The sequence below is a fragment of the Zymoseptoria tritici genome, chromosome 12, assembly GCF_000219625.1.
Source record: "Zymoseptoria tritici IPO323 chromosome 12, whole genome shotgun sequence".
Taxonomy (NCBI): Eukaryota; Fungi; Ascomycota; class Dothideomycetes; order Mycosphaerellales; family Mycosphaerellaceae; genus Zymoseptoria; species Zymoseptoria tritici.
This window is the reverse complement of record NC_018207.1, coordinates 370,036-397,343: the sequence shown is the minus strand read 5'-3', so window position 1 is coordinate 397,343 and position 27,308 is coordinate 370,036. Positions and strand designations below refer to the sequence as shown.

General features: G+C 54.3%; 11 protein-coding genes across 11 annotated transcripts; 3 read left to right on the top strand and 8 right to left on the bottom strand.

Moving 5' to 3' along the window:
- Window positions 1-160: 160 nt before the first annotated feature.
- MYCGRDRAFT_88216 (uncharacterized protein) lies at window positions 161-1,285 on the bottom strand (the record flags this gene model as incomplete). The annotated part of the gene is made up of 3 exons (XM_003847847.1): window positions 161-270; window positions 326-440; window positions 497-1,285. The coding sequence occupies 3 exons, from the start codon at window positions 1,283-1,285 to the stop codon at window positions 161-163; spliced, it is 1,014 nt and encodes a 337-aa protein (XP_003847895.1).
- Window positions 1,286-4,477: 3,192 nt separating this feature from the next.
- MYCGRDRAFT_18237 (uncharacterized protein) lies at window positions 4,478-5,218 on the bottom strand (the record flags this gene model as incomplete). Its single annotated transcript, XM_003847846.1, has 2 exons — window positions 4,478-4,967; window positions 5,052-5,218. Coding segments are annotated over 2 exons (657 nt in total), but the record flags the coding sequence as incomplete, so codon positions are not given.
- A 1,006-nt stretch (window positions 5,219-6,224) lies between these two features.
- On the top strand, window positions 6,225-7,299 carry MYCGRDRAFT_64098 (uncharacterized protein; the record flags this gene model as incomplete). The annotated part of the gene is made up of 3 exons (XM_003848147.2): window positions 6,225-6,729; window positions 6,836-7,199; window positions 7,274-7,299. The coding sequence occupies 3 exons, from the start codon at window positions 6,244-6,246 to the stop codon at window positions 7,297-7,299; spliced, it is 876 nt and encodes a 291-aa protein (XP_003848195.1).
- Window positions 7,300-9,008: 1,709 nt separating this feature from the next.
- Window positions 9,009-9,449, bottom strand: MYCGRDRAFT_28830 (uncharacterized protein; the record flags this gene model as incomplete). Its single annotated transcript, XM_003847845.1, has 1 exon — window positions 9,009-9,449. A coding segment is annotated over one exon (441 nt), but the record flags the coding sequence as incomplete, so codon positions are not given.
- Window positions 9,450-12,256: 2,807 nt separating this feature from the next.
- Window positions 12,257-14,900, bottom strand: MgOPT5 (oligopeptide transporter; the record flags this gene model as incomplete). Its single annotated transcript, XM_003847844.1, has 4 exons — window positions 12,257-12,466; window positions 12,530-13,820; window positions 13,897-13,947; window positions 13,999-14,900. Coding segments are annotated over 4 exons (2,454 nt in total), but the record flags the coding sequence as incomplete, so codon positions are not given.
- A 1,137-nt stretch (window positions 14,901-16,037) lies between these two features.
- MYCGRDRAFT_64097 (uncharacterized protein) lies at window positions 16,038-18,106 on the top strand (the record flags this gene model as incomplete). The annotated part of the gene is made up of 4 exons (XM_003848148.1): window positions 16,038-16,269; window positions 16,326-16,489; window positions 16,546-16,792; window positions 16,839-18,106. Coding segments are annotated over 4 exons (1,788 nt in total), but the record flags the coding sequence as incomplete, so codon positions are not given.
- Window positions 18,107-18,496: 390 nt separating this feature from the next.
- Window positions 18,497-19,329, bottom strand: MgCUT1 (cutinase; the record flags this gene model as incomplete). Its single annotated transcript, XM_003847843.1, has 3 exons — window positions 18,497-18,767; window positions 18,821-19,054; window positions 19,107-19,329. 3 exons carry the CDS (start codon window positions 19,295-19,297, stop codon window positions 18,497-18,499), a joined length of 696 nt encoding a protein of 231 aa, XP_003847891.1.
- Window positions 19,330-20,694: 1,365 nt separating this feature from the next.
- Window positions 20,695-22,462, top strand: CYP-48 (putative P450 monooxygenase; the record flags this gene model as incomplete). The annotated part of the gene is made up of 4 exons (XM_003848149.1): window positions 20,695-21,688; window positions 21,742-22,065; window positions 22,120-22,248; window positions 22,299-22,462. 4 exons carry the CDS (start codon window positions 20,695-20,697, stop codon window positions 22,460-22,462), a joined length of 1,611 nt encoding a protein of 536 aa, XP_003848197.1.
- A 298-nt stretch (window positions 22,463-22,760) lies between these two features.
- Window positions 22,761-24,503, bottom strand: MYCGRDRAFT_96962 (uncharacterized protein; the record flags this gene model as incomplete). The annotated part of the gene is made up of 4 exons (XM_003847842.1): window positions 22,761-23,279; window positions 23,341-23,697; window positions 23,779-23,879; window positions 24,041-24,503. The coding sequence occupies 4 exons, from the start codon at window positions 24,501-24,503 to the stop codon at window positions 22,761-22,763; spliced, it is 1,440 nt and encodes a 479-aa protein (XP_003847890.1).
- Window positions 24,504-24,656: 153 nt separating this feature from the next.
- Window positions 24,657-25,579, bottom strand: MYCGRDRAFT_106289 (uncharacterized protein; the record flags this gene model as incomplete). The annotated part of the gene is made up of 3 exons (XM_003847841.1): window positions 24,657-25,025; window positions 25,083-25,387; window positions 25,513-25,579. 3 exons carry the CDS (start codon window positions 25,523-25,525, stop codon window positions 24,891-24,893), a joined length of 453 nt encoding a protein of 150 aa, XP_003847889.1.
- Window positions 25,580-26,033: 454 nt separating this feature from the next.
- On the bottom strand, window positions 26,034-27,222 carry MYCGRDRAFT_111425 (uncharacterized protein; the record flags this gene model as incomplete). The annotated part of the gene is made up of 2 exons (XM_003847840.1): window positions 26,034-26,924; window positions 26,977-27,222. Coding segments are annotated over 2 exons (1,137 nt in total), but the record flags the coding sequence as incomplete, so codon positions are not given.
- Between the last annotated feature and the right edge of the window lie 86 nt (window positions 27,223-27,308).

Sequence of the window (27,308 nt, the reverse complement as noted above, 5' to 3'; positions counted from 1 at the left end):
GGTTCGTTCCACTCGCCGACTCCATTGAAACAAAACAGAAAACAGAAAACAGAAAAGAAGAAAAGGCTGCGCGACTCCACGAAATAGTTGAAAGAAACAGACCCCACCGACCAGTACGCCTATCCATCCCTGCATTGTATGCTGCCATCCTCTCAACGGCTCAGTCGAGCTCGTCGCCAACGAAACGATCGATCGAAGTCTTTGCGGACTCGTAGATGCTGAAGAAGATCATGTTGACGACGGCGCTTCGCATGCATGAGACACCAAGACCTGGGGAGTACTGTCAGCATTGAGGAGAGACGTGCGATATTATTCAGTCACATACCTCGATAAGATGCGCGCTTGAAGTAGTGGAGGTGCGGCATTGGAACGTGGACGCCTTTGGCGACGGCGAGGCGGGCTTTTTGGTAGGTTGTCTTGGCGGTGTCGATGGGAATGATCTAATCGAAGGTTAGTGTCTGCGCTCCGACAACGTCTATCTGCGATTGCGACTCACGACCGCCCAGCTAGTCATGCCACAAAGTCCTCCTGCGATAGGAACAGCGAAACCGCCATTGAGGCCAGCGCCAGGAAAGTTGTTCAGAGTCTGTTTGACCGTCTCGTACGTGGAAAAGTACACTCCCGTTCCGAGGATGTCGCGGGCCAGATGTAGTTGGAAGCCGGCATAGGCGCGTCCATAACCACCAGTTTTCAATTGCTGGCTGAAAAGGACAAGGGAACCTGGTGTTTTGATCTTGGGCTCTTTGGCGATCGTGTGTCCTGTCGTGTTGTTCTTCCCAGCTTGTTTCGTTTCCGTATGAGATTTGCCAACCTTCTCCTTCGCCTCAAGTATCGCCTTGTCCCGCGCGACTTTTCCAGCTAATTGCGCATTAAGCTTCATCAGCTCAAAAGGGCAAGACAAGAACGTCACGAAAGCTCCCGCTGCCATGCCTGCTATTCCATGACATGCGATGGTATCCCATGTTGGCAATCGTCCAGGTGTGTTGGCGAGAATCAGCGGACTGCGGCCGTTCATTTCGAAGAATTGCTGGTCCAGGTAATACTTAGTTCCCTGGTACATTCGGAATGAGAAGGTCCGCACGAGAGCTATGCTCAATGTTGGGGGGACCACACCACGCCAGAACGCGCGCAATCCTTCTTTATGGTATGCATCTCTTGCAGCGGTCTTGTAGTCGATCTGATAACCCTGCATGCGCGATTTGACGAAGTCGAGTGGGTATGCGATTGTGGTGGCCACCATGCTCGAGCTACAGGCTGCTAGTTCCGTCTTGTACTGCTTGGCCATCTCTTGTACTTCCGGAGAGGGATTGAAGCTGAGGATGCTTCCTGGGCGCGAGGCATCTTGAGAGGAGGTGGTCGCCGCGGTTGGCGCGGTCGGCGGAGAGGAGGCGGAGCGAGAGGTCGGAGAGGAGGAGGAGGAGGAGGTGGTCGGCGCGGGTGCTTGTGATTTCCCGTCACCCGACGAGTTCATCTCACGTGCAATAGTGGCAGCCGCGGCGGCGCTCCATGTGCGAGAGTGAGTTGCAGGTGACCGAGAATATCACTATTTGAGAGGAGGAATTAGTACAATGCTTCCACGAAGCAAACGGCGTTGGTGCTGCGAGGGAGGATGGCGGTGGCAGCGTCGGTGGTGGCGATGGCGGAGAGCGGAGAGGCAGGCGATATTGCTGTTGTGGTGGTGATGTTGGAGTGAAAGTGACGAGTGTTCGATGGAGAGTGAAGTTCGGAGCTATCTCGCGACTCGGCCAATTGAAGATTGTTTACCCCACTAAAACAGGGTTCTTCCCGCTATTGCAGGAGTCGAGTTAAGCCGCCGCCCCGCTCCTCGAGCATGTGAAAGTGAAGCTGTATGGGGAAGGAGTGATGCTTGTTGGGAGGTGCGAGACGTTGGGAACCAGACGAGAGAGACTGTACTGCCTCTGCCAAGGTCTCGATCATCTCTTGCAGCGTATCTAGTAACCAAGCGCATCGATCGCAGGATATCGCCACAACATCGACCGGGTCCGAGGGGATGGTTCACCAGTATAGACTTCTCAGATCCTAGCTGGCCGATGCTGTGCTACGAGAGGCGACAAACGAAGGAGATTGCTGTGTCTCGACGCAGACGTCATATCGAATCATAGCGAAAGCGAAGGTAGAATAGTTCCAAGCTGGTCTGATAAAGGTGAAGAAGCTTCACCTCGCGGTACTATGCTCATATATACATCGAGCATCGGTCCAAGCGTCTGTGACCGTACCTCGTACTCCAAATCAACCTCCCATATATTTGAGATCTCCTTTGACGTCTCAACGACCTCTAGGCCAAGTGGTTGCATCTCTCCTCAAAGCCAGATCATGCCGACTCCAATGCTGCCCGCCAGAACCAGGAAGCTCCACCCCAAAACGACCATCGCTCCCTCACTAGGCGCCACCTTGCCCGTACCCTCTCCACCCGCAGCCGTGGCGCCACAGCTCTCAATTCCACAAGCGTATTGGGTAGGACAACATCCACCCCCAAGACTCGGCGCACAACTCTGCCAGCCATTCGCGCACCTGCCAGTCAACGCCCGCCCCGCTCCGTCCGTTGCAGTGGCAGCTACGCCGATCGTTACGCCATTGGTCTCAACGACGTTCGTGGTTGCGGTAGACGGGCAGGAAGTCGTGTCGCAGTTGCGATCGACGCGGCAGCAGCCGCCGAGGTAGACTGCTGAGCACATGTAGAAGCCAGTAGGGCAGCCTGAGACAGGTGAGCGGGAGGTAGACGTCGAAGCGGCGCTGCTGTTGGGTCGGACGGGCTGAATTGCTGTCGCGGAGGTGGAAGTCGTGGGTCTAGGAGACGATGCGGGAGAGACCGAGGACGGGAGGATGGTGACGGTAGTCGCAGAGACGACCGTCGTGGTGTAGACCGAGCCGGACTCCGAAACTGTGACGAGTACGATCTGCGTGTGATCGGTCGTGATCGTTGTTGGGGAGGGATTTGGAGATGGACGGGATGTAGTCGATGGAGTAGCGGGCGCTACGACGACTGTGTCAGTGCCGTAGAAGACGCATCCGATGTCGAGACAGGATGCTCCTGGGATGCAGCAACCTCCATTTGGACTGTTGGGGCAGCTTGTGTATCCTGCTGCGGTATTGCACCCTGCGATGTCGTTACCGCAGTTCGCTCCACTTGGACAGCACCCAACCCCCTCCGATGTACTGATGCAGGTCTGTCCAGCGTCACAGCAGAGCTCGGAGCCAATACTGCTGCATCTCTCTGTCATTCCTGGACATCGGAAGTCTCTGCTGAAAAGATCTCTCCCAAGCAAGTTCCAATATCTTCTCTTCTCATACTGCTTGTGCATCGCAACAGCCTGCTGCAACTCCGCTATGCCCGACGAGTTCCCACCCAGCTCTTGAGTGTCCCCTTCATGCATGCCTTCAAATGCCCAGTAATCCAAGAAGAACTTCTCTCCTGCATCCACACCCATCTTCTTCATCCCAAGTGGAATCTCTCTCTTCAGCCTCTTCTCAGCTTCCACCTCGCGCTTGAGAATCTCCTCGTGATCGCGGTGGAACTCCGCCCGAGGCTCATCGCGCGGCCATTGCAGCTCTTCCACGGCGCATGCTTGCTGGCATATGACAGCAAGTAAAGTCGTTGGCAGAGCCACCCAGTCGATGAATGCTTTCATCGAGCCGCAGCGGGAGCGTCAGTGCAGAGGCAAGATCGGGTGGAAATGGTCGCTGCAGACAGCAACTTGCACGTTCTATCGGATGTCGTGCGACGTGTGTATCGCCGCGGATGAGGATTGCCGACGGGTGATCACAGGCTGCGGTGAAGCGGTGTGTGTTTGAGAGTGAGACTTGAAGATTCGGAAGTGAGAGAAATGTGCATGGCGCGCAAACCTACATGATATTGGCAAGGATGCAGCAAGCGACAGTGCACCGCGCCTGCCGGCCTGTGTCATGCTGCCATCGCAACGAATGAAGTGAGTGAAGTTGGAAGGAGTCGGAGGTGAGGCTGGAGATGGCGGGGAGAAATAGCAGGGATGGCCCGAAGTGAAGAGGCACTGACTAAGCTCACATGTTGTTGAAGCAGCTGGAGGTCCGATCGTTCACAAAGGTCCAGAAAGGCCGGCGGTAAAGTAGGTGTACACTTTCGATGGCGTAGAAGACTTCGCCTTACTGAGAATGACTGTTTGGAAGACAAGCGCGAACTGTCCGGCTCCCTCCCTGCAGAACATCAATATCATGCTGTTGTAGTATGTTCGCTCCTGCATTTCCTAGAGGCTTCGCAATACCTCGATTCGGCGAACATCATGCGTTTCGACATGGCATCTCACAAATTCTCCATATGGTCGAGCCTCTCAATCGCCACGGCGCAGTGATTCCGGGAGTGGAGCCGAACATTGTCTCATGAATGCGACCGATAATGCTCCATCCCAGCTCCCGCTCGACTGCTACCCTCCTCGCCAGGATGTCTCCCGTCCAGCCGTGTGTTCATCCTCTCTGAATGTCCACCCCTAATAGCACTCTCCATCTCATCTCCTTGATCCTCTCTCTTCACCTCAGGACCATCCTCACCGACCATCCAATCTTCCATCCCCAGCCACCTCGACCAGTCCGCTTCCGCCGCTCTTACCCCCTCCGCCGGCACATCTTTCAATGCCTTCATGAACGGCACGGTCTCATCACCACCTGCGCCACCTCCGACTCCACCTCCTGATCCGACATCATACGCCCGCTTGCAACTTCTCCATCCGCCACTCTTCGCCGCGAATAGGTAGTTTCTTCTCTCACACTCCACATGTGGCATGATGCCTTTGACGTAGTCGTCGCCGAAGAAGCCGTGTAGGATGGGAGGTTTGTCGAAGCCGGTCACGACCAACCGACGGATGTAGGGTATGGGTGAGACGAAGATCGGTGGACCGGCAGCGCGTGACGGAGAAGGGTTCAGACGCATATTGGAGGGTCCATTGCCGGAGGAGAAGGTGAATGCGTGATTTGTGCTGCCGGAGGGTACTCCGGTGTGTGATGAGCTGCGTTGTCCCGGTCCTCCTCCTCCTCCTGCTGATGCTCCTGCGCCACTGGACTGGCTAGATGAAGTGACTGGACTTCCGAGCCATTGGAATGGTAGTCGAATATTGATCAAGGCGCACACGGCTTGTGTTCCGGGATCGTGTTGTGCGTGGTCGAGGAAGTATCGTTGGCAGGATTGATAGGCTGGGTGCCATTCGAGGATGTCGAAGGATGGCGAAGTGAGCGAGGTGGAGGGAGCGGGGTCGATAGGAGGGCGAGAGGAGGAAGAGGCATGATGATTGTACTGTGAAGGATTGGTGTCGTCGTTCGAAGTATGGCGGCCGGCGTCGTAGTTTGTGGTGTAGGGGTTGAAGGATTGATAGCTTGGTTGGTAGTTGTGGTCCATGATGTCTCTGCCGGTTACCTCACCGGTCGTCGTCGTCAATGAGAGGAAAGTATTTGACCTCAATATGAGTCTTTCCCTCGACGGTCGTACAATGGCTGTGAAGCTAGCTGGGATTGATCGATCATAGACTCATAGACTCTGCACGAAGCTGCTTTCGTATGGGAGTATGTATGTTGATGAGATGGCGGGAACGACAAGAGAGAATGATCGACCTACCGAGCGACTTCGATGTGTAGGGGCATGTCCTCTCTCTCTCTCGTGCACGTGAGTGTTGTCGAATGTGGGAGTGTTGTGCATGTCACACGCATGTGAAATGGCCGAACTCACGCCTGAACTTTGCCGTCGTGCACCTCGGAACCGGCCGTTGGTCCGGCAGTCGGCCGACACAGCCAATGCCAATGGCTCAGCTGCAAGAGTCCAGACTGTGCGGAGAAGGAGAACCTGAGCCATTCAAGCTCTCCACAAAATCCCACTTTCCAAGCTTGAGACTTGAGAGAGGAGGGGGACACGAGATCAGATGCCATTCTCAGCAGGATTTCTTGTCAGGTATGAAAGGATGGACCACTCCCACCAAGTCAGCCTCTTCCACCTCTCCATCCAGGTTGTTCCATGTCAGCATCCCTTCAACTCTTGCCCGTAAGATTCCCACCACCGCCATGCCTAAAACACACCACGAAACCGTCCATCACAATAGAACCGGCCGAAAGGTAAGCGGCAGACGTCATGCCTCATGTGGGACCTTCCGAGGACCTCACCCATTCAGCCATTCACTCTCATATTGATCCAATGCCTCCCTCCTCCTCCTCCTCTCTGCAACACGTCCTCTCTCTATACCACATTCCTTACCACTCTCCCGTTTCATGACCGCGCACCTCCTCAAGATGGCCTCCTCCAAGTCCGCCCTCACCGATCGCATCACCCTCGCCAACAACCTCAGCATCCCCTCTCTGCACCTTGGAGTCTATCTCATGACCTCCAACGAAGCCTCCACCGCTGTCTCCTCTGCCCTCGCAATCGGGTACCGCGCCTTCGACTCTGCGCAAATGTACCACAACGAGCGCGCTGTGGGTTCCTCGATCCTCTCCTTCCTGGCAGCGAACCCAGATGTTAAAAGAGAAGAAATCCACTACACCACGAAAATTGCGAGTAATGAGGGGTATGAGGCCGTGAGGAAAGGCATCAAGCAGAGCGTCAAGGAGTGTGGGCTGGGATATGTGGATTTATTGCTGGTGCATAGTCCGTATGGAGGGAAGCAAGCTAGAGAGGAGAGCTGGAGGGCGGTGGAGGATGCGATCGAGGAGGGAGAGTGCAAGATGGGTGGAGTGAGTAATTACGGGGAGAAACATGTAAGTCGCGCAAAACCAATGCCAGGACAATTCCAATCCAGTCTGCAAATACGTCCGCCAAGAGCTGCCTTGAACGCTTGAACAACCCAATTTTGACGACCACCAGATCGAGGAACTGCTCGCCTCGAATCCGCGGCATAAGCCGCTCGTAAACCAGCTCGAAGTTCATCCCTTCAACACGCGGCCTGCTCTCACAGCCTATTGTCAAAAGAACGACATCACGATTCAAGCCTACGCACCGCTTGCACGGGCTTTAAGGATGAAACACCCTGTTCTCCTCGAGTTGGCGAAGAAGCACGACGCGACGCCCGCACAAGTCATGGTGAGGTGGAGTCTGCAAAAGGGATATTGTCCATTACCGAAGAGTGTGAACAAGGAGAGGATGGAGGAGAATTGCAGTGTTGGCGGATGGCAATTGGAGGAGGAAGAAGTAAAAAGACTGGATGGGCTGGATGAGTATCTGGTCACTGGTAAGGTTTTCCCTGGCGGATGTGGTTGCATCCCTTACGAAAGAAGAAGGTATGCTGACGTTTTCTGTACGCAGATTGGGACCCTGTGGACGCAGACTGAGATCTATCGCGGCCGGTATGTCGCATGGGATTCAGAGTTTTGGATGGCTAAAATGTCGAGTTGCAAAATACCCCATGCTATGTCTTCAATTCACGACCATGTTTATCTTCAGCGGTCCTCCCGCCTATGCTGACATTTTCGGCTCACGGTGACGTCTGAGCTGTTCACTTTTTCGCTTCCAACGTCAGAGAGGATTATTCCAACAACATAGCGAGGTCATCCTCGAGACGACGACGCTCACTCCGGCCGAGACTATCCGTACATGCAGATTTCGAACAGGAGAACGAAATCTTTCCTCCAGGACACATCGGAGCCAGGAAGGACGGACGGAGCAGATTGTGCGAGGACGATTCGAATCCAGTCTTCCGATCGACCAGCTACTGGACCGCAGCGATATCATTGCTGGCGACAGGTTCGGCAGACCGCTCCTCCAATCCGTCCGCACTGATGCCCTCGGTTCCAGCATCTTCTGACGCTCCTGGAAACGTATCGAGCTGATCATGTACTTTCACCGCTCCAGCATCGATCAGCATCCGCTCGATTGTCTCGTTGCCTTCTGCCGCCTCCAGTGCGCTGCGGTACTTCGTCCCCTCGAACCGGATATTGGCATCTGCACCGGCATCTATAAGGAGCCGCACAATCTCCTCGTGGCCCCACCTGGCTGCCGCCTCCAACGCGGTAGTGAACCAGCCGTCAGGAGCTCGTGCGATGCCTTCCCACCGATCTAGAGTGTTGACGTCCGCACCCGCTTCGAGCAGAATTTTCACTATCCTTTCATGCCCTCCATACGATGCTCCTTGCAGCCCATTGCTACGGGCACTGATCTCCGCGCCAGCGTCTATTAGCATCTGCACCACCTCCAAGTGACCCTCCGCCGATGCCGCCTCTAGAGCGTTGCTATAATCTCCGTGGCTCTTAGCATTGACATCTGCTCCTGCCTGCAAGAGCAAGCTAACTGTCTCGACGGAGCCATATCTCGATGCAAGCATCAGTGCGTTGCCTCGTTCAGGCCCCGGCGTATACACTTCCGCACCAGCATCGAGGACGAGCCGTATCAGCGCTACATCTTTTCCTCTTGTTTCGAAACCCTCGAGCGCTGCCGATAAGACCCGGGGACCTTCTTTGTTGACGTCCGCTCCGGCGTCCAATAGTATCTGCGCTATCTCCTTGCTGCCATTTGCCAGTGCCGCTTCCAGTGCCGTGCTGTGCTTCCAAGCCCACGCAGCGTCTGGTTCCACATCGCACCGAGCGTCTGGGTCCGCTCCTGCCTTTAGAAGCAGGTCAACTATCTCCGAGAAGCCAGCTCCTGACGCCATGATCAGCGCACTGCCCCGGTAGATTCCCGGCGGGTTCACTTCCGCACCTGCGCGGAGGAGGAGCTGTAGTAGCTCATAATTTCGATCTCCTCCGCTAGCCTGGATTGCTGCCGCTAAAGCATTTCCGTATCTTCCCCCTGGCGCGTTGGCGTCTGCTCCAGCGTCTAGCAGCATCTCTACGACCGCTTGTGACTTCGCATAGGAGGCTGCCTGCAGCGCGTTGCCCCAAAATCCTCCTTGCGCATTGATGTGGGCACCAGCATGTAGCAGCATCTGCACCACCTCAATGCATCCGAACGCCGATGCCGCCGTTTGCAGAGCGTTGCCATAGAGTCCTACTTGCGCATTGACATCTGCTCCGGCATCCAGCAGCATCTTCATGGTCGTCTGGCAGTTCGCCACCGAGGCCACCTGCAGTGCGCTACCCAAAGTCCCTCCCGCGTTGACGTTCGCGCCAGCATCTAGCAATAGCTTTACGACCGACTGTGAACCTTCAAACGAGGCCGCCTGCAGCGCGTTGCCAAATTCTCCTCCCTGTGCATTGACATCCGCCCCGGCATCTAGCAATAGCTTTACGACCGACTGTGAACCTTCAAACGAGGCCGCCTGCAGCGCGTTGCCAAATTCTCCTCCCTGCGCGTTCACGTTCGCGCCAGCATCAAGCAGTATCTGCACGACCTCAGTGCGTCCGGGCTCCGATGCCGCCGCGTGCAGAGCGTTACCATGGAATCCTCCTTGCGCATTTACTTCTGCGCCAGCATCCAGCAGCATCTGCACCATTGCTACTGTGCCCCGCCGCGACGCCGCTTGCAGTGCACTGTCAAGATCTCCTCCTCGCTCGTTGACCTGGGCTCCACCGTCGATAAGTGCACTTGCTACCACCTCCAGGCCAAGGAAGCTTGCATAATAAAGCGCTGATCCATTGTTGCGCCTCTCTTCGTCGCTCGCCGAGTTTTCTTCGAACGGTTTTTGATGGCGGTCGGGGCGATGTACAAGTAGCCAGTCGTCCTTGAACTGTTCCTGACACAAAAACGAGATTTCCCGAGCGACCTCCCCATCGGCTCGTAAAAATGAGTGATCGTACCAAGCTTCTGCTGCGTACTTCAACAACGGAAACTCAAATAGATCTTTGTCGGTCGAGGTCTTTTTCTCGCTCGCACTGTAGTGTTCAAGGTATGTCAAGCAGCTGTGGGCAAGGAACTCATGGCCCATGCCGACCTCGAGGTAGAAGTCCCTGGCTTCACTATCCTTGATGCGTCCTGATTCGAGATACTCCTGTACTGAGAAGTGGGCCAGCCGGACAGTGACGGCGGCAGGGTCGTACCTACACTCTTCACAGTCGCATTGACCAGGCTTCTCAACCTTGGTCACGAGCCCAGACAAGATGTCTAGCGTATCTTCCAAGTTTCCACGCTGATTGAAATCTACGCTGCCTCCTTCCACGGGGTCAACAATGGCCGCCTCCGCGAGTTGTCCAAGGGTTGGAGGTGAGCGTGCATATGCAAGCCACCGAAGCAGTGTCAGCGCCTCCTCGCGGTACATGCGCTCGATCCCGACCAACATCCGCTCGTACGTCTCGTCCAGTGTTGACGGGAGTCTGTATAGGGCGCTCTCCACGTATTTTGGCTTGACTGATTTGAGCTTCTTCAGCTCTTGGAGTTGACAATAGGCCCATCGAAACCTACACACCAGAGTTAGTGAGACCAACGACGGTAGCTGTGATCAGTGCCTCTCACATTCCATCTGCCTTGCCTCCGATAGTATCCTCGATCAGGGACTTCGTTGTCAGGTTCAGTCGGCTGAGTTTGGGATCACGGCCGAGTTCTAAGGAAACATATCTCTGTATGTCCATATTCACAGCGTCGGTAGCGATCAGCAGTGGAGCAGCGCCCAGCCTGTCCATTGACTCACGTACATCGCGAAGCTCGCGGCTAGTCGTGAATATCCTTAGATTTGAGGCCCCTTGCGCAAGCCGCTCGAGCCCGCCCAGAACAGCTTCTCGCAGCCCGCCATTCTCAGGACACTCGTCCAAAGCATCCAATTGGAGATGAACGGCATCGTATGAGCGAATTGAAGTTAACACAATCTTTTGTAGCTCTTCCGTCCCCGGCACGGGTCCGCCAGGCCTATCGTAGGATTGTCGCAACATTGACAAGGCAGGTTCTTGCCACGCGAGCTGGACAGCCATCGAGCGGAGGAGACTATTGTATGTCTGCTTGTCGTTATCAGAGAAAGAGAAGTAGAAAGCGGCGTGTCCAAGGCTGGGATCACTTTTGCAGTGGATCTGCATATCCTCGATAGCAGTATAGGACAACACCGTCTTCCCACACCCTGCCTTTCCGTACGCCCACAGATGCCTGCTAAAGCCCGCTTTCCATGCTAGGTACTGATCGGATTGAAGAAGCCAGGCGCCAGTGTGAGGTTCATGTTTTTCCCGAGCTGAGTCGTGGTTCGTCCATGGATCCGGCGCCGATAGCCAATTCGCGATATTCTTGAACTGATCCGATCGCTGCGCGGCAGCAATGTCCATGACAGTACTCCCAATGATCGCTGTACGTTTTGCGGTTTCTTTCGTCTCCGCGGCCACGACAAGCAAAGTCTTCTGAGAGCTGATGCTGACATCCAGCTGCAGTACTTGGAGCGCTAGCTTCAATCTCTCCATAACGTCGTCGACGATCTCCCGCAGCTTCGCAAGAGTACTGGCCTTGAAAGGATACGACCCTCTCTGGAACTCCGCCCAAAGCCTCTGACGAGAACCCTGCGGTTTGTCGTGGGTCTGTAGCTTCTGCAGCTTCTTCGACAGCTTCGTCAAACCATCTTTGCAACTTTCGAGTGCCTCCTTCGCCCGCTCGGCCCTGTCATGATCAAGCTCTTTGTCGTCCAGCGAGACTTTGAGCAGGGCCAGGGTTTCGTAGAGATCCGCGATGGAGTTGTATGCACCTGCAATGTCGGTCTGGTAGTCCTTCCAGCCATTATAATAGTCGAGCAAGCCCTGGCAGACCTGAATGCCTAGCGATGCGATACCAACTGCAGCCCCAGCTGCTTCCATTGCGGCGGCGTATAGACTTCGCTCGGATGAGGCCGCTATTGATGAGAATCGTATGCTGAATTGCCTCGAATTCACAATCGGTGTGGGTCGTGGAAAGCTGAAGAAAGAGAGCGAGGTCGCTCGCAAGGCTGACGATCGATGTGCGATGGAGGTGCATGACTGCGGCTGAGCTGCAGCAGCGCCTATTTCATGTATCACTGTACACCTTGCTTCGGCAATCCGTGCGGCCTAGACGGTGAAATAACATGTCAAATTCAGCTGCAGGAGCCATAGCAAGATCGCACAGCTTTGCGTGAGTGATGTGTTGCATTTAGAAAGTCTAAGGAAGGAAGTCAGGTCAAGTCGAAGGCATTGGAAGCAACCTAACCTGGAAGGTGAGATGACCGCAGGTGATGCTTGGTCAGCAGGTGCCGTAGCCCTGGAGCGTTCCCGTCGGGTCGTGAGATTCTTTACAGGCTTTTGGCTAACGAGCCCGTGGATGTGTTCCGATACAAAACTTACAACAGACGCCCGAGATGTACAAGAGAAGCAGGGTTGCATGGACAACAAGAAAGCCCCCATACCCGCAGTGACAGACAAACTCTCACTCAGCTCAAGACCACGAGGCTGGTCCAAAAGTACCACTATCCCCAAGCTCGAGTCGCGGACAACCTCCTGAGCCCTCGCAACCTTCATTGACGACATTATTGCCCCACCAGTTGACGACAAGATTGCCATCCTTGGGTATTTGCAATGCAAAGAAGATGATCAAGGCAGAGATAGCGATGCCGCAAGAAAAAGCCGCGCTGATGACATAGTTCCACTGCGATGAGCATTTCGTCAGCCAAATCCTCGTTCAACTGCTCACACATGAGGTTCGACATACCTTGGACCAGAAAGCGAGGTATCGCTTCCTGATGTACACAAACGAGAAGAGATTGACGTAGAGGTTCGGTAGATGAAACGCCAGATTGTAGGGCGCACCAAACGAGACAGGACCCATGCATAGCATGACCGGGTGGATCTGACGCACGAAAGATGAGCGTGGGTATTTCTTCTGAAGGAGCCAGTAGAGGAAGACGAGGAGGAAGCCGAGTGGAAAGCCGAGCAGCATCATGCTGTACCGCTGGCCTGCTCCGAAAAGTCTCTTCGGCGAGAGGACGCCATAGAAGAGAGTGACGGTGAAGAAGCTGGTCTGATATGGACAGGTAAATCGAAACGGGGCGTCCGGGGTGCAGACGTCCTTGATGGCCATGATGAAGTTCATTTGCAGGGATGATACGACGGCAAATATGATGGTGGCGACGATCTGGCACCAGAAAGCCGTTCTCGGAGGCACTTTGACATAGTGTGCCAGTTTTAAGTCGCTGAGGAAGCCAAGTGCTTGCCACGAGGATATGTAGGCCCAGCACTTGAAGAAGATGAGCCCGTTGGCATTTCCTGCATTGATCAGACCGCCGATGATGGCTGCCAAGGTGTTGATCGCGATGGGCATGCCAGTGACCGCTTGGATGATGCCGATGGGGAGGATGAAAATGACGGGGATGAGCAGTCCGTAGAACAAGGCGCCGACGCTAGCTCCTGTTGGCCATCCAGTCAAGGCGGCGATTCCAAAGACAATTGGGACAATCAAGAGGATCACGTAGTGCCAGTCGGGGACCTCCTTATAACGTTTCATGAGCCGGTAGTGAATGTCCTCTTCAACCTCACCGTCTTCCACTTTGCCGCGGACTTGACGCCAGATGGCTTGAAAGCCGCGCACGATGGTCTGCCGGTAGAAGAAGTATACATACGACAAAGCAGCAGTGTAGGACGCGAAGCACCAGATGGTATATACGATATAGCCAGCCGAGAACCAAGGTTGCGAGTACTGCTGATAGGAGGCCTCGTCGAAAAGTCCCTTGCTGTTGAGAACCTTGGTGACATTGAAGCGACTTCCAGTATTGTCGAAGGTCCTGTTGGAGTTTATGGGAAGGTAGCCCGTCTGCCAGGCGTTGCTGTACCAGATGACGAGGATCATCACGGCGGCGATGAGCACTCCCACTATCTGATTGACAATGGAGAACGTTGGCATATACAGTCCCGAGTACCCTGAGAGATTCCAGTCGAAAGTAGGCCAGGGATTGAGACCGAGTCCTCCAGCGACGCCGGCCACTGCATCAAGATGGATGTTGTTGCTGTGTTGAGCCACATCAGCGTTTCAGGTCAATGAACATGTATGGCCGCGAGGTGAGATCCTCAGATCGCACTTACGGAGAGATCCAGGTCATCCATGAGAAGAGGGACATGGCACCGAAGAGGTATCTACATCAACCATGAGTATTGATCAGTCATGTAGAAGAGATGATCACTCACCCAGGCAGCATGAAATATATGCCCATGAACAGGGTCGCCCAAAGGAAGATTTTCTCTCGAGACCAGGTATATACTCGTTTCAATGGACCCCTCACGGGCTCGTCTTTTTCCGAGTGAAAGGCCTTGATCAGTGCGACATACTGCAGAGCCATTGGCCAGATGGCGACAGAGGGATACACGAGGAATCGTCTGAGCACGCCAGCCAGTCCGACGCCGAAAAGGTTGACGGCGAGCGAGATACAGATCTGGTACCCTCTATCCCGAGCAAATGGCATGTTGAAATACTGTGGCAGAGCTTGTACCGGAATGATTGCGACCGTGTAGGGCGAGGTAAAGGCGACGTTTGCCATGATAGTGATCATCATGTGTTCTTTGGCGCTGAAAGGGCCCGGATTCAATTCAAATTTCTGACCGCAAATAGTGAAACTCCACTTCGGCAGCACACGAGCGAGGAACGTTCCCGCGGGATAAGCCACTAGCTGCGCGACATTGGCGCTGACGCTGATGTTGGGATAGCGGAACGCGAACAGAGTGTCGATGAAGACTCCGAAGCAACAAAAGATGATGCCAAGAAACCATGCTCGCAGAGTCGAACACGGCATATCCGGATCGTCAGTGGGGTCGGCGACGGCACGAACTTCGGCGTAGGGCGAATTCTCTGTGGCCAAAAGAGCCTCGAGCTTCATCAAACGGAGCGTCTCATTCTTCTCCGGTACGTCGTCGATTGGCGGATTGGCAAGAAAGTCTTTCATCGAATTCAACGTCTCTCCAGAGAAGTTCTGATCGGCTTCGTGCATGTACACGAGCTCCTTGATGATCTTGATTGTACGCTCGAGGGTGATGTCTTGGAGTCCTTCTTTCAGCTTGGCCTTCTCCTCAGCCGTGACTTCGAGTTTCTCCTCTCTGAGAGCGCCGTTAGCTTCCCACGGTGTTGACGATGGACAACGACGTACACATTCTCGTGCTGCTCAATCACCACATCCGGCGGCGTCGCAGGCCGGGCCGTCTCTTTGATGTCGAACCCTTCTTTGGACATTGTCAATGGTTCTCTGTCACGACGAGTGTACCACGTTCTGCCAATGGACGGAAATGTGGCTGTATTATTATGCTCGTGCGACTGACGAGATACAAACCATGTCTCGCCGTGGTTTGCGGGGTTCGGGCTCCATTGCTACATCGTGATCAATCCTGGTCCGCACGCTGGCGCAGGGAGGAAGAAAAGATTGCTGGGGTGTTCATATCTCCTCGGCACCTGGGATGCTGGGACGGATGTGCCGGAAATGTTGGTGGTAGATGTTCCGTGCTCGGTGGGTGACTTGTGGCGCGCGAAAGCAATGAAGGCCAGTCGACTTCGTCTACTTGTATTGTAGTTCTACACCGCCACGTTGCGAGCTGCAGTGAACATGACAAAGGTTGTTTCTTGCTTACCTACAGATGTCTTGGGTAGTCGACTCCACAACCTGCCATGGCGAAGTCCGAACAATGTGCTGCGAACACCGGGTACCTGGTATTCACACGATGCGAGATAACGAATGATACCGGGATTGTCGAGAGTTGTGGTGCTTGTCCTGTGATGCTTGCAATCTCTTGAACTCGTTTTGCTTATCTTCATCCATGTCCTCGACCGTGCCTGTTCCTGGTTCTGCTTCCCCTCTTTTCACCCTCCATACCCTGATCGCCGAGACTCGATTCCATTCATCCGGACTGATAGCGTGAGAATTGAGATTGAGAAAGCGAATCCGGCACGGAGGAAAGAAGTCCGAAGTCGAAGGAAGGAAGATGAGCGCGAGTTTTGGTGACAGACGCTCACGCATCAGGCTTAGCGTCCACGCAGGCGTAAACTTTGGTGGTTCACGCATCTGACGCACCAGGCTTAGCGCTGACGCATCCGGCTTAGAGCAGGACACAAGGCCTACACGGCAATTTGACACCACCCTCTTGGAGCTCTTTGCTCGTATCACACACGAGCACCTCCGCATCCTCATTGCAAGGACTGACGTTGCAAACAGACGTGGCAATGTAATCCCTGCGTGCGAGAAGAGGTACACATACGAGATGACTTCTTCGCCGTCTGACCACCAACACCAACGACAAGGCACTTGTCGGTCATCCTTTCGTGTAGTTCTACCCATCGCGCCAGAGCATATCCGTACTTGGTAGGCATGTCCACGATGCATCTTGCTCGGCCAAGCGGTGAGATGGCCGACTTGCGCATCGACTCCGACTCACCAACCCACCGAGCGAATCCCCAAGAGTCATTCGCGGAAACGAGTGGGTGACGGTCGCTGTAAATCCTGAATCACCACACTTTGACTGACAACTACCAGCCGTTGATGCCGACTCCTTCTACGGCAGACTGCGAAAGCTGTACGCCGACAAAGTGCTCAAGACTCAGCTGGACCAGCTCAGGAAACAGGGCAGCTATTACGCTTTCAATCTCAAATGGAACCCCAAGTACGAGCTCGGAAGACTTCACGGTGGAAAGAGCTCAGTCGGCCTACCCGTCCGCTTGAATGATGTGAAAGAAGTCTCACTGACAACTTGCAGATCACTGGCGGCAACGTCTGCTTGTTCTGGGATTCAGATGTCGCAAAATGGATCGAAGCAGCGTGTTACTTCCTCTCCTCGACTGAAGGCAAGGAGTCAGTTCATCGTGAAGAATACGAGTCCGCCATCGAAGAACTGATCGGAATGATGGAAAAGGCACAGGGCTCGGATGGGTACTTGGGCACATACTTCACCGTGGTTGATCGTAAAGGAAGACTACAGAATCTGAGAGACATGCATGAATTGTGTATGTTCACAGCCTCCCTACCCATCGATCCGCGCTGACATTCCAGACTGCTGCGGCCACTTGCTCGAAGCCGCTCTCGCCCACCATCAGTACAGCCGCTCCACCAAGTTCTTGAACATCATGATTCGATATGTCCGGCTCTTGATGAAGAGTTTCGGACCCAAGTCCAATCAAAAACATGGCTATCCAGGACATCCAGAGCTCGAGCTCGCCATGGTAAGACTATATCACCGGACCCGAGATCCAGAGCACCTCGCCTTTGCACGCTATCTGGTCGGCACCCGAGGTGTCATCGAACCGGACCTGGGTAACCGCGCCTACTTCGTGTGGGAAGCAGAGCAGCGTCAAGACCCATTTTACTACCGGACGATGGACACCATTACTGATGGACGCTACGCCCAGTGGCACGCACCACTGAAGGAGCAAAAGACCATACTGGGTCATGCAGTGCGTGCCATGTATCTGGTCACTGCAGCTGCAGATCTTGGTGACGACTTCTTGGACTCAGCCCGTAGACTGTGGAACGATACGGTCGACAACAAGATGTACCCCACTGGAGGAATCGGTAGCGATGATCGAATTGAGGGTTTTTCTGAGAGACCGCACTTCCTTCCTGACACCGAGATCGAGGGCGGCTATGCAGAAACGTGCGCCAGCATCGGCTTATGCATGCTCGGTGAGCGTCTACTGAGCCACAACCTCGACGGCCGAGTGCGGGATGTCCTGGAACGCAGTCTTCTGAACACTTCCCTGGGTGGTGGTAGCCTCGACGGCAATCGCTTTTTCTATGCAAATCCTCTGGCGTCAGCACCGGGTGGTGATACGAAGCGATCGGAGTGGTTCGACTGTTGCTGTTGTCCTCCCAACTTGTGCCGGACCATTGGACTGCTGGGCGGGTATACCTGGTCGACGCAAATCACTGCGACGACGATCGATCTGAACATCTACCTGTACCTCTCCGCCACACGGCGCATTCAACTTCCGGACTCTGGTTCCAGCGAAGCCATCGTGCGCGCTACGAGCGAGATGCCATGGAATGGGAAAACGGTCCTCGATTTCTCCGCGCCTGCGCACTGGAGATGGGTCGTCCATCTCCCTGTCCCTGGCTACGCCAAGAAGTTCCGCATGAACGGCATTGCTCTTGCCGGCGAACCTACAAATGGCTTCCACACTGTGCATCTGCCCGCCACCTCCAAGATAATTATTGAGTTCGACATGCCGGTTATGCTCGAGTCGCCTCACCCGGCGACGCAACAGGATACGCTGACAGTCCTCCGCGGACCGCTTGTATACACTGCAGAGAGCTGGGACAACGCCTCACTGTTGCAGCACGCCCGAGGCTTCCACAACGTTGGCCTGCCTGAAAAGGCCACATTCGAGGCCGTTCCTATCAGCATTGGCGGCCATGAGATGATCAGTTTGGTCACGCACGACGCCCGTATGCTGGCATCGCGTGAGGGCGCCGACGACATTGGATCGACCAAGATCGTGACGGGCCAGCCTGGTGCTCGCGCACGGACCTGGATGTCTGCGAGGCAGCCGTTGCGACTGATACCTTTCTTTGCGAGGTGTAATCGCAAGAATTCACAGCAGCTCAGGACATCTTTCACACGGGTCGCAGATGGTGATATTTAGCGATTGCATTCTGCGGAGTCTGCTACTATGCACAATCTAGATCCTTCGCCTCTGCCGATCTCGCTCATGCTAATGATTGTTGATCCTATCAACGTAAAAGCTCTTCGCTGTGCCAACATCATCGAGATACGACAAGTGAGCAATAGTGATGATCAACGTCCCATCGCAAACGAAGTCGCCGAGTTCACAGATGACCTTTGTCTTCTCTGTCGGGAAGTTCGCGATGCGACCACCATTCTGCTTGTTCTTGGTGTATCCATACAGCACGACGCCCTTGATCTGGTTCATTACTGTAGTGGGCAGTGTGCTGATGGAGCTTGCCATGAGAGCCGCACCTTGGCTAGATGCATGTCAGCTCTGTCCCAAGATGGAGTCAGCGAAGGAGAGCCTTACCTATAGCCACCTGCAACGATCTTGGTGTTCGGACACTTGCTATTGGCAAGCTTGAGGAGTCGCGAGCCCTCGTCAATGGCAGCCTGATAGGTTCCCTTCGGTTGGAAATTGCCGAACAGATCTGCGCTGTATTTGCCTCCGTCCACTCCCTGGCAAGCGACGTTGCCTGAGCCGTACTGGGACTTCAAAGCGTCGCACGTCTGTGGTCCTGGAACGATGCCCATATTACCAGGTCTACGAGATGTGTCAGACTAGCGGACGGCATGATGAGACGGCCAAGACTTACTCCGTCGACCCGCGAGCGTAGATGAAAGTGATCTGTTTGCAAGCTCCATTCTCTAGCTCTGTGGAGGTAATGCCGCGCTTCTGTACACTGCTACCTTGTGCGTTGGCGATCTGAGCGAGGTCGATCTGTACGCTATCCTGCGCAAACGCCGATGCGGCTAAGGTCGAGAGGAGGAAAGCAGATGTTCTCATGACGGCGGGTTGGACTTGGAGTTGTGGAGGAGAGTGAGGTTTCTTGTGGAGTTGATGTGGTATCGACGAGCGTCCTCTTTATATTCGGCTCCCCAATGGGAACCCTCTCTTGAGCCGAGGGAACGGTTCCATCGTTGCAGAAGCAATAAATCTGCTGCATCTGTATAGTGCTGCATGCACATCGCTTACCAGATTTCGAGCGTTCCTTTCCACGAATCTCTCGCCCTGCAAGGAGACAATCGACGTTCAGCGTCGGAGAAACATCTGTTCCTGAGCATATGTGTTGATCTTCGAACTAGAATCAAGCTCATGACCGCGGAAAGATGTCCTTTTATCGACTATACCCCGGATCTGCGCTGGATTAGCGCCGTGGCTGAGAAGCTCCTTCCTACTTCGGACGATCACAAGTTGATCACTCGCAGCATTCTGGAAATTCTCGTGGTTGGCGCGTGTAGATCTGGGCTGCTGTAGAGCCGAACATCTGGAATGAATCCGTCGGACCAGGAGCTGCTTTTGATCTTGCTCCGAGATGCTGTTGTCCCTGAGGTGGAACAGTAAATGCTTTTATTCCTCCAATGAAGGAGCTTTCGTATGCAGTCTTGTTGGATCTGCATCTGTGCCATGCATAAACGTAGACCTGGCACGACAGTCGTGCTTCCATGTATGGGAGTTGGAGGAGTTCGGTTGTGGACCAACGGAGAAGCAGAGGAGAGGTCTTGTCTCTGCTCAGACCCTTGACGATGCCACCACTTTGAGACAAGCGTGGCTGTTTCTCGCGATCAGACCCCGTTACCCTCCGCCAGTTCGTTTCTTCCATCGAATGGACAACACTCTTCTTCTCTTCCGGCGTGGTATTCGCCCTTGTCATCCTTTTCCTCTTGAAGACCGAGCATTCAGTCCTGGTGAAACAGACGATGAAGCACATCCGCGCCATCCTCAACGATAGTCGATAGACGAAACTGTCCCGCCATCGGATTCCGGCAAGTGGCCCATCAGCTCCACCATCAGCCTGTCCATGCATTGCTGGTTGCATGTCATACTGCCGGAGTGGACGGGAGACATCATCTGTGGGCCTGTGATCACAGCTTCGTGGTGATTCTTCTTCGGCCTACAAGGCCCAAATACTCTTGGTGAGCATTCTCTCTACAAAGCTCAGTCGACAGCAACATCTTCTCTCATTGCCGGACAAAGAGGTTGTGCAATTACTCCGACCAAGAACGTATTACAAGCAGACCCACCTGACCAAGCATAAATCCTGTAGGAAGATATCATCCATCTAACAAGCTGACCGCTCAGACATTTCTCACATTGAGCAAGATCTTGCAACTGGCCGCGCACGTAAAAAGACTGTATACAGGACATCATCTTTTTCCAAGTATTCCCTTGACACCCACATCATGGCTTCCACTGCTCTGCTACTGTTTGGTGCAGGGGCTGCCAGTCATTTGGCTTACTTCCGCAATGGCGAACACCACATGCACTCAGTACGATACATTCAAGCCTTTACCGCCGTCTTCATTGCGAGCACTCTAGGACTCGTCAATTACAACGGCGATACTGTCTCCTCCGCCATCACCACGACCACGTTCATGTCATGCACCTGGCTCGCAGGCGTATACTCCAGCCCACTGATCTACCGATGCTTCTTCCACCCACTCAACAAGTTCCCTGGACCATTTCCCGCCCGCCTTGGCTCTCTCTGGCTGACCTCGCAGCTCACAGACTGGAAAGGGTACAAGCTCTTCCAGAAGATGCACAAACAGAACGGCCGCTACGTGAGAGTGGGACCAAATACTCTCTCCATCACCGACCCAGACATCATGCAGCCAGCGTACAGTGCCGGCTCCAAAGTCATCAAAGGCGACTGGTACGATGCATCATATCCGAGAACCAGCATGCACACGAGCCGAAGCAAGCCATTGCACGATCGCAGACGACGAGTCTGGGCTCCTGCATTCAGCGACAAGGCTATGCGAGAATACGAAACTGTGGTGTACGATTTCAACAACAAGCTCGTAGAGAAGTTCGACGAACATGTCGGCGAGCCCGTCAATGTCTCGACCTGGTTCAATCTGTACTCATTCGACATCATGGGACGCTTGGCTTTCGGCAAGGACTATGGCATGGTGGAAGGCGGCAAACGTCACTGGGCACTCGATCTGCTCGTCGAGGGTATGGAGCTGACTGGCTTGCGCATGCCAGTCTGGTTGATTAGGATACTGATGGCCATTCCGGGCTTGACCAAGGGCTACTGGGACTTCATCAAATTCTGCCAGGACGAGGTGACGTGGAGAGTGCACAACGGGAAGGCCGACTCGAACGACATTATCGGCTGGCTGCTCAAAGCGTATGCGGGCGAGAAGAACCCGGATAAAGATCCAATGTTGGTTGGTAAGTATTGTCGTCGCTATCCAGTATATGCTTTGACACTTACAGTACTGTAGCCGACACCCAGCTTATCATCGTAGCTGGCAGCGACACAACGTCTGCGACCTTGACGTTCCTTTTCTACTACCTCGCTGCGGATCCGAGCCAACAGGAGAAACTTCGAGAGGAGTTGAAGCCGCTCATCAACAGCGAAAAGTGGTCTGACAAAGACATCCAGAATGCCCAACATTTGAATGGCGCGATCGACGAAGCACTACGACTTCACCCTCCTGTTCCCTCTGGGCTCATGAGACAAACGCCCGCAGAGGGGGTACAGATCGGCGAGGTGTTCATTCCTGGAAAAGTTGACTTCTTCACTCCGCTTTATCCGATGGGTCGAGGTGAGCTCATTGAACACTGTGCTGTACTTTCAAAGTGCTGACGTTGCGACGCAGACGAGACTATTTACGAGGACGCCGAGTCCTTCGTACCAGAGCGGTGGTACTCCCGGTCAGAGATGGTCAAGCACCCCGACGCCTTCGCACCATTCTCCATGGGACCGTTCAATTGTATTGGCAAGAATCGTGAGTCTGCTGTTCTCTCCACCGTTGACAGTCTCGCTGACCATCCGCAGTCGCTCGAATGGAGTTGCGGACTCTGACTGCTACGATCCTGCTCAAATACAACGTAGCCTTTGCTCCAGGCGAAGACGGCACGATGCTGAAGGACAAGCTGCGAGATCATTTCGTAGTGTCGCCGGGGGAATTGAATCTTGTATTCACTCCGATCGCGACCTGATGCAGGACCGACCTGAGAAGTACGCACGAGTGCGCAAGATGAAAATTTCGCCTGCATTGTCGTGCAGCAGACTGGACAGGCGAACCTTGACTTAAGGGAAATAGCGAAGAGCAAGCATCATGGCGCAAGCCAGGGACATGTGCTAGCCTCGGAGCAGACCGAGCGTATCAAAAGCTCGATGAGTATTTTATGCTTCTGGCGACAATACAGCCTTCTCCACGTCGCCTCTTCAGCTCTCGCTGATTGTGTCAAAGAGACGCGACGCGCTTTGGGAAAGTTGATAGATGCAAAACGAGACTCATCCCTCGTCCCACGTCTGCAGCACAAAAATTCCCGGCTTCATCCTTTCTCCACCCGCTCCCCGCTCTGTGCGAATCACGCACAACTCCAGCAGTTCCACATACTTCTCCAGCGCCGCCGCATCCCAGTCCCTCGTCGCGGCCTCCAGTCCCTCCACGGAGAGCAGTCTACACACCGACCTCGGCTCAGACCTTGTCTTTCCCTTTCCCTTCGTCTTGGCTACGATTCTCTCGTTGAGCTTCGGACGCTTGGGCAGGGTATACACCACCTCGTCGGCAGGGAGTGAGGCTTCCGATGGACTCGCGGTCACATTTGCGCTCAGGGAGCCCTTGGTGGTGGTGTATAAGATTCCTGAGGGGTATCGAGTCGGACATCTCGGCGGTAGAGCGAGGGATGGCCGAGTCTTCAAAGCCGAGAGATGTATATAGTGGCAGTCCTGTTGCATTGTCGATGGACCGGCGAATGATTGGGAAGGCCGACTGTTGGCGATCCAGGCGGCGTCGACGTTGAGGTCGTGCTATAAATGGTCAGACTCATTCTCTACGGGAGAGCTGTCCGCTTATGATATAGTCACATACCATTTTCTCAAACGCTCTCCTCTCCGCCTCGGTCTGCGCTTCTCCATAGTGAAACTTCTGATAGTTCTCTTCTGGCGAGTTTCCTATATCCCACTCCGCCACAATGTCCGCTTTCTCCAATGCGTACAGATGGTCGACAATCTCGTCTGCGAGCTCAGCGGGAAGTTTCCGACCGGCGATGCGAAGCACGAGGAAGCGGACGTGTTCTCGTTTGACGAGACAGCGGACGCCGATGAGGAATGACCGTTCGGAGATGAAGATGCCGTAGAGGATGTTGCTGGTGAGCTTGAGGGATGGCATAGTGCTGACGACTGAGGAGATAGTGTCGGAAGTGTCGAGGCGTTGGCAGGCCATGGCCTAGAAGAAGTAGGTTTGCTGAATGATCGAGAACGCATTCACGGCAGCTCTGGCAGACGGAGTAAATGCTTCTGCACGCACGTCCGTCATGGACCGGTTTGTCTCGACGATATTGCAGTGGTGAAGGATGTTGGCTGGTGCTGCCAGTGCTGGCAATGCGTCTTTCTCTCTCAGTTCTGCTCCTGTGCCGTCCCAATATCAACAGCAAAACCACACAGCGGGATAGAGCGAACACCTCCTGCGCTCGAGTCGTAGTCTCGTCAATGTCTCTGGAACCATCTCCGGCCCATAGGTCCCAAAGTAAGTCTTGAACAATGAAAATGTCCCGATTAACTTCACGCACCCTCCCTCATCCTCACCTCACACCTCTCGCTCCACCTCCTCAAACTCTCCGCCATCTTCTTGTCCACCAGACACCTCCCCTCCACTCGACCGCACAGCTCGGCCACCTCTGCATATTTTCCATCATAATACATCTCTCCCACAGCGTAGCCAAGTAACATGACGTCCCTCTTGCCGAGCTTGAATTTTTCTTCTTTCAGGTTTTGCTCTTCAACACTCGCACTTTCAGCACCTCTGCTCAGCTCGCCATTCGACGGTGCCAACGCGGGCACGGTCTTCATGAGCTCAGAGTAATGATCTCCTGTATCGATCTTTGCAGAGTAAGAAGCCTTCTGTGCTTGGAATGTTTCTTCGCTTTGAAATGTCCGAGATTCTGTGGCTGTATTATCGTGAGCTGCGGTCTCGGCGTAATTATCTGGGTCGACGTCGATGGCGAAGAGGTCGTTTGTTTCTACTTCCGCCATGACTTCGCAGATGATTCGTTGATCGAGCGTCGAGGTTATTTAATCCACGAATGTGACCCGGAAGAAAGTCAGTCAGACGCACGGATCACACGGAAGAAACCACGCCTCGGCAGAATACAGACAGAGAAATGGACAGAAATCAATGACGAGAGTGCTATTAGAACATTTGCTTCATTGCCATTTTTTACAATAAGAACTCCTACGCTGCTGCTGATAGTCGCTAGTTCTACTCCAAGTCGTGGATGAAGACGAAGCGGCAAGGAACAGAGAGGAGATGCGTGCTGTGGCTAGGCTGTTCCGAGGTGCGTGTCCGATTTCACCTCCCCATCATTTCCTCCCGTCTTCCCGAAATGCGTTCATGCCTCCATTGCGTCTGAAAACAACCCTCTAGTTGAGCGGGTTGGTGCGGGTGCCCCACCAGACGAGGAACATGGACAGACCGACGGTCTCGAACACGCGGGCAAGGGCGCCGACGGCGACGGTGTCGAGAGGGCGCTTCTCGGTGAAGACCTGGGCGACGAACTGAGATGGGATGTTAGTATGATGGATCTGGTCGGAATGCGATAGGTATCAACTCACAGCTGGGGCAGAAGAGGCAGCGAAGATGAGAGCGCCGAGGTATCCAGCACCCTTGTAGGAGAGAGTGCCGGTAGCGTTGATCAGAGCACCGACACCGTAGGCCTGGATGGAAGAGCCGACGAGGGAAGTGCCCCAAGCAGCGGCGGCGGAGGCAGCCTCCTTGGACTTGACAAACTCCTCAGCAGAGTTGGCGGACTGAGCGCGGCGGTAGGTGTCGCCGAAGAGAGGGCCAAGGATGGCGAGCGAGGCGGCGTGGTTGAAGACGGTGCCGAGGGCGATGGCCGATGGCTTGACTGGGGGAAGGTCTGCGTTGGAGGTATTGTTGTCAGTGATGAACTTCTTCAATGGTGTGATCGGTGTGGACAGGGAGCCCCGCCATCACAACAATGGGCGTTGTGAGGCGTGGAGAACGATGAGGAGGTCAACGTACATGAGAGAGACATGTTGTGTTGTTTGTGAGTTGGTTTTGGTGGTTTGGTTGATGAAAGTGAGGTTGTTGTTGGTGGTGAAGAGAAAGAAGAGGTTGTTGATGGAAGAAGGGAGAGCACGATGATGAGCTCCGCCGCGCCTGTTTGTTACGTCATTATGGAGCTTGCTTGAAGTGGGTTAGCTTCACCGCCTCAATCAAGTTCCAGGCGCTGAATGGCTGAAAGCGATGTGATCATCGACTGTGGCGCATGATCATTCATCTCACTCATCTCCCTTGACAACACGTGAGCCATGGAAATGGAAGATTGTTGTTCCGTATGTATGGTCAGGGACGAGAATCGTTCGCACGTGTCTAAGCGAATTCCATCTTCACTCATCGCAAAACTGGGGTTACAAGTATCTGCGCTGTGAAACCTACGGGACCACGATTCGTATCAGAGACGGAGTATGTGAGGCTCACATCGGTACACCAACTCTTCAACGATCTCATCGCCGGGCCTCCTCGACCTTCTCATCCAGTACAGCTCTCCAGCGTGCCAGATCAGCCTCAGTCTTCGCATCTTCCAAGCGCTTGATGACCACAGTAGGCCAGCGATCCGTGCCAGGCAGCCACATGCTAAAGGTGTCTCTCAGCTTGACCCGTTGATCCTTCGGCGTAGAAGTTCCCACCACCGGACTGGCCCTCTGCACTTCCGGGTCTGCGTTGACCACACTGCGAGTGAAGCCGAGCTCGTCGAAGAACTCATCAAGCCTGTCGAAACCCTCGTGAACTTCTTGCGATGGCATGTCCAGATGTACGGAACGGAGGCTAAACGGAGCATCGACGAGGTATCTCAGAGCACCATTCAGGATGAGCATTTGGTTCCTCTGAAGCTTGATTTCTTCGACTTCCTCGACCTCTGAGCGCGGACGATCGCAACGGCGATGAACCAACACGGAGAGTTTGCGGATCGAAGGCGGTAGGACATCTTGCAGGCCAGGTAACGGAGCTTCGATATCCTGTGGTAGACGGGAATCGATGGCATGCTCACCCCACAACGCGCATGCTTCGACCGCCAGCTCTTGCAACCGTGCCATTGACGACAGATCCAGGCTGCGTAGCTGCCTGCAGGTTTCTCCAAAGTAAGCCTCACGAGGGTCGAGCACGAGCTTCTCCAGCAGTGGAAAGCTCTGACAGATCATGTCTCCAATAAATTTGTAGTCGATGATCGTGCTCAAGGGATAGATGTTCTGCATGTAATCGACGGACATGCCTGGCCAAATGATCTCGAGGGTCCTGAGCGCTTTGCAGGTCTTCAGAGAGTTGCAGAAGTCCGGGTCCAGATCACAACTGATGGTGATGAACTTCACCATACGAGTCAGATCAGGCCGACGGAACAGTGTGCGATTGAAAGCTTGCAGTTCAGCAATCGGCTGGCCAGGATAGCTTTCGTACAAGAGCGGCCGCGATGTTCTCAAAGCGCACACAGGCACGCATGCAGCTATTCAGCGTGGAGAGACCGAGCTTGTGCTGCGCATCGTCCGTCTTGAGTTGTGGAAGGTATTGTTTCTCGCTGGTGGCTGAGCATCGATCGACCGCCGGCAAATCGTCTGGCAGCGCCCACTCGATGTGCTCATATCGAGCGCGGCCGAGAACTTCTGGACGTGGTGGCTGCAGGAAGCTGAAGATGTGACTCAGAAGTTCATCGGGAATGTGGGCCTTCAGCGGCATGTTGTCGTGGTTTCACCGCTTTCGAGCGTGGTGAAGGAAAGGATGAAGATTGAGTGTGAGAACGAACGAAGCAAACGGGCGGCTGA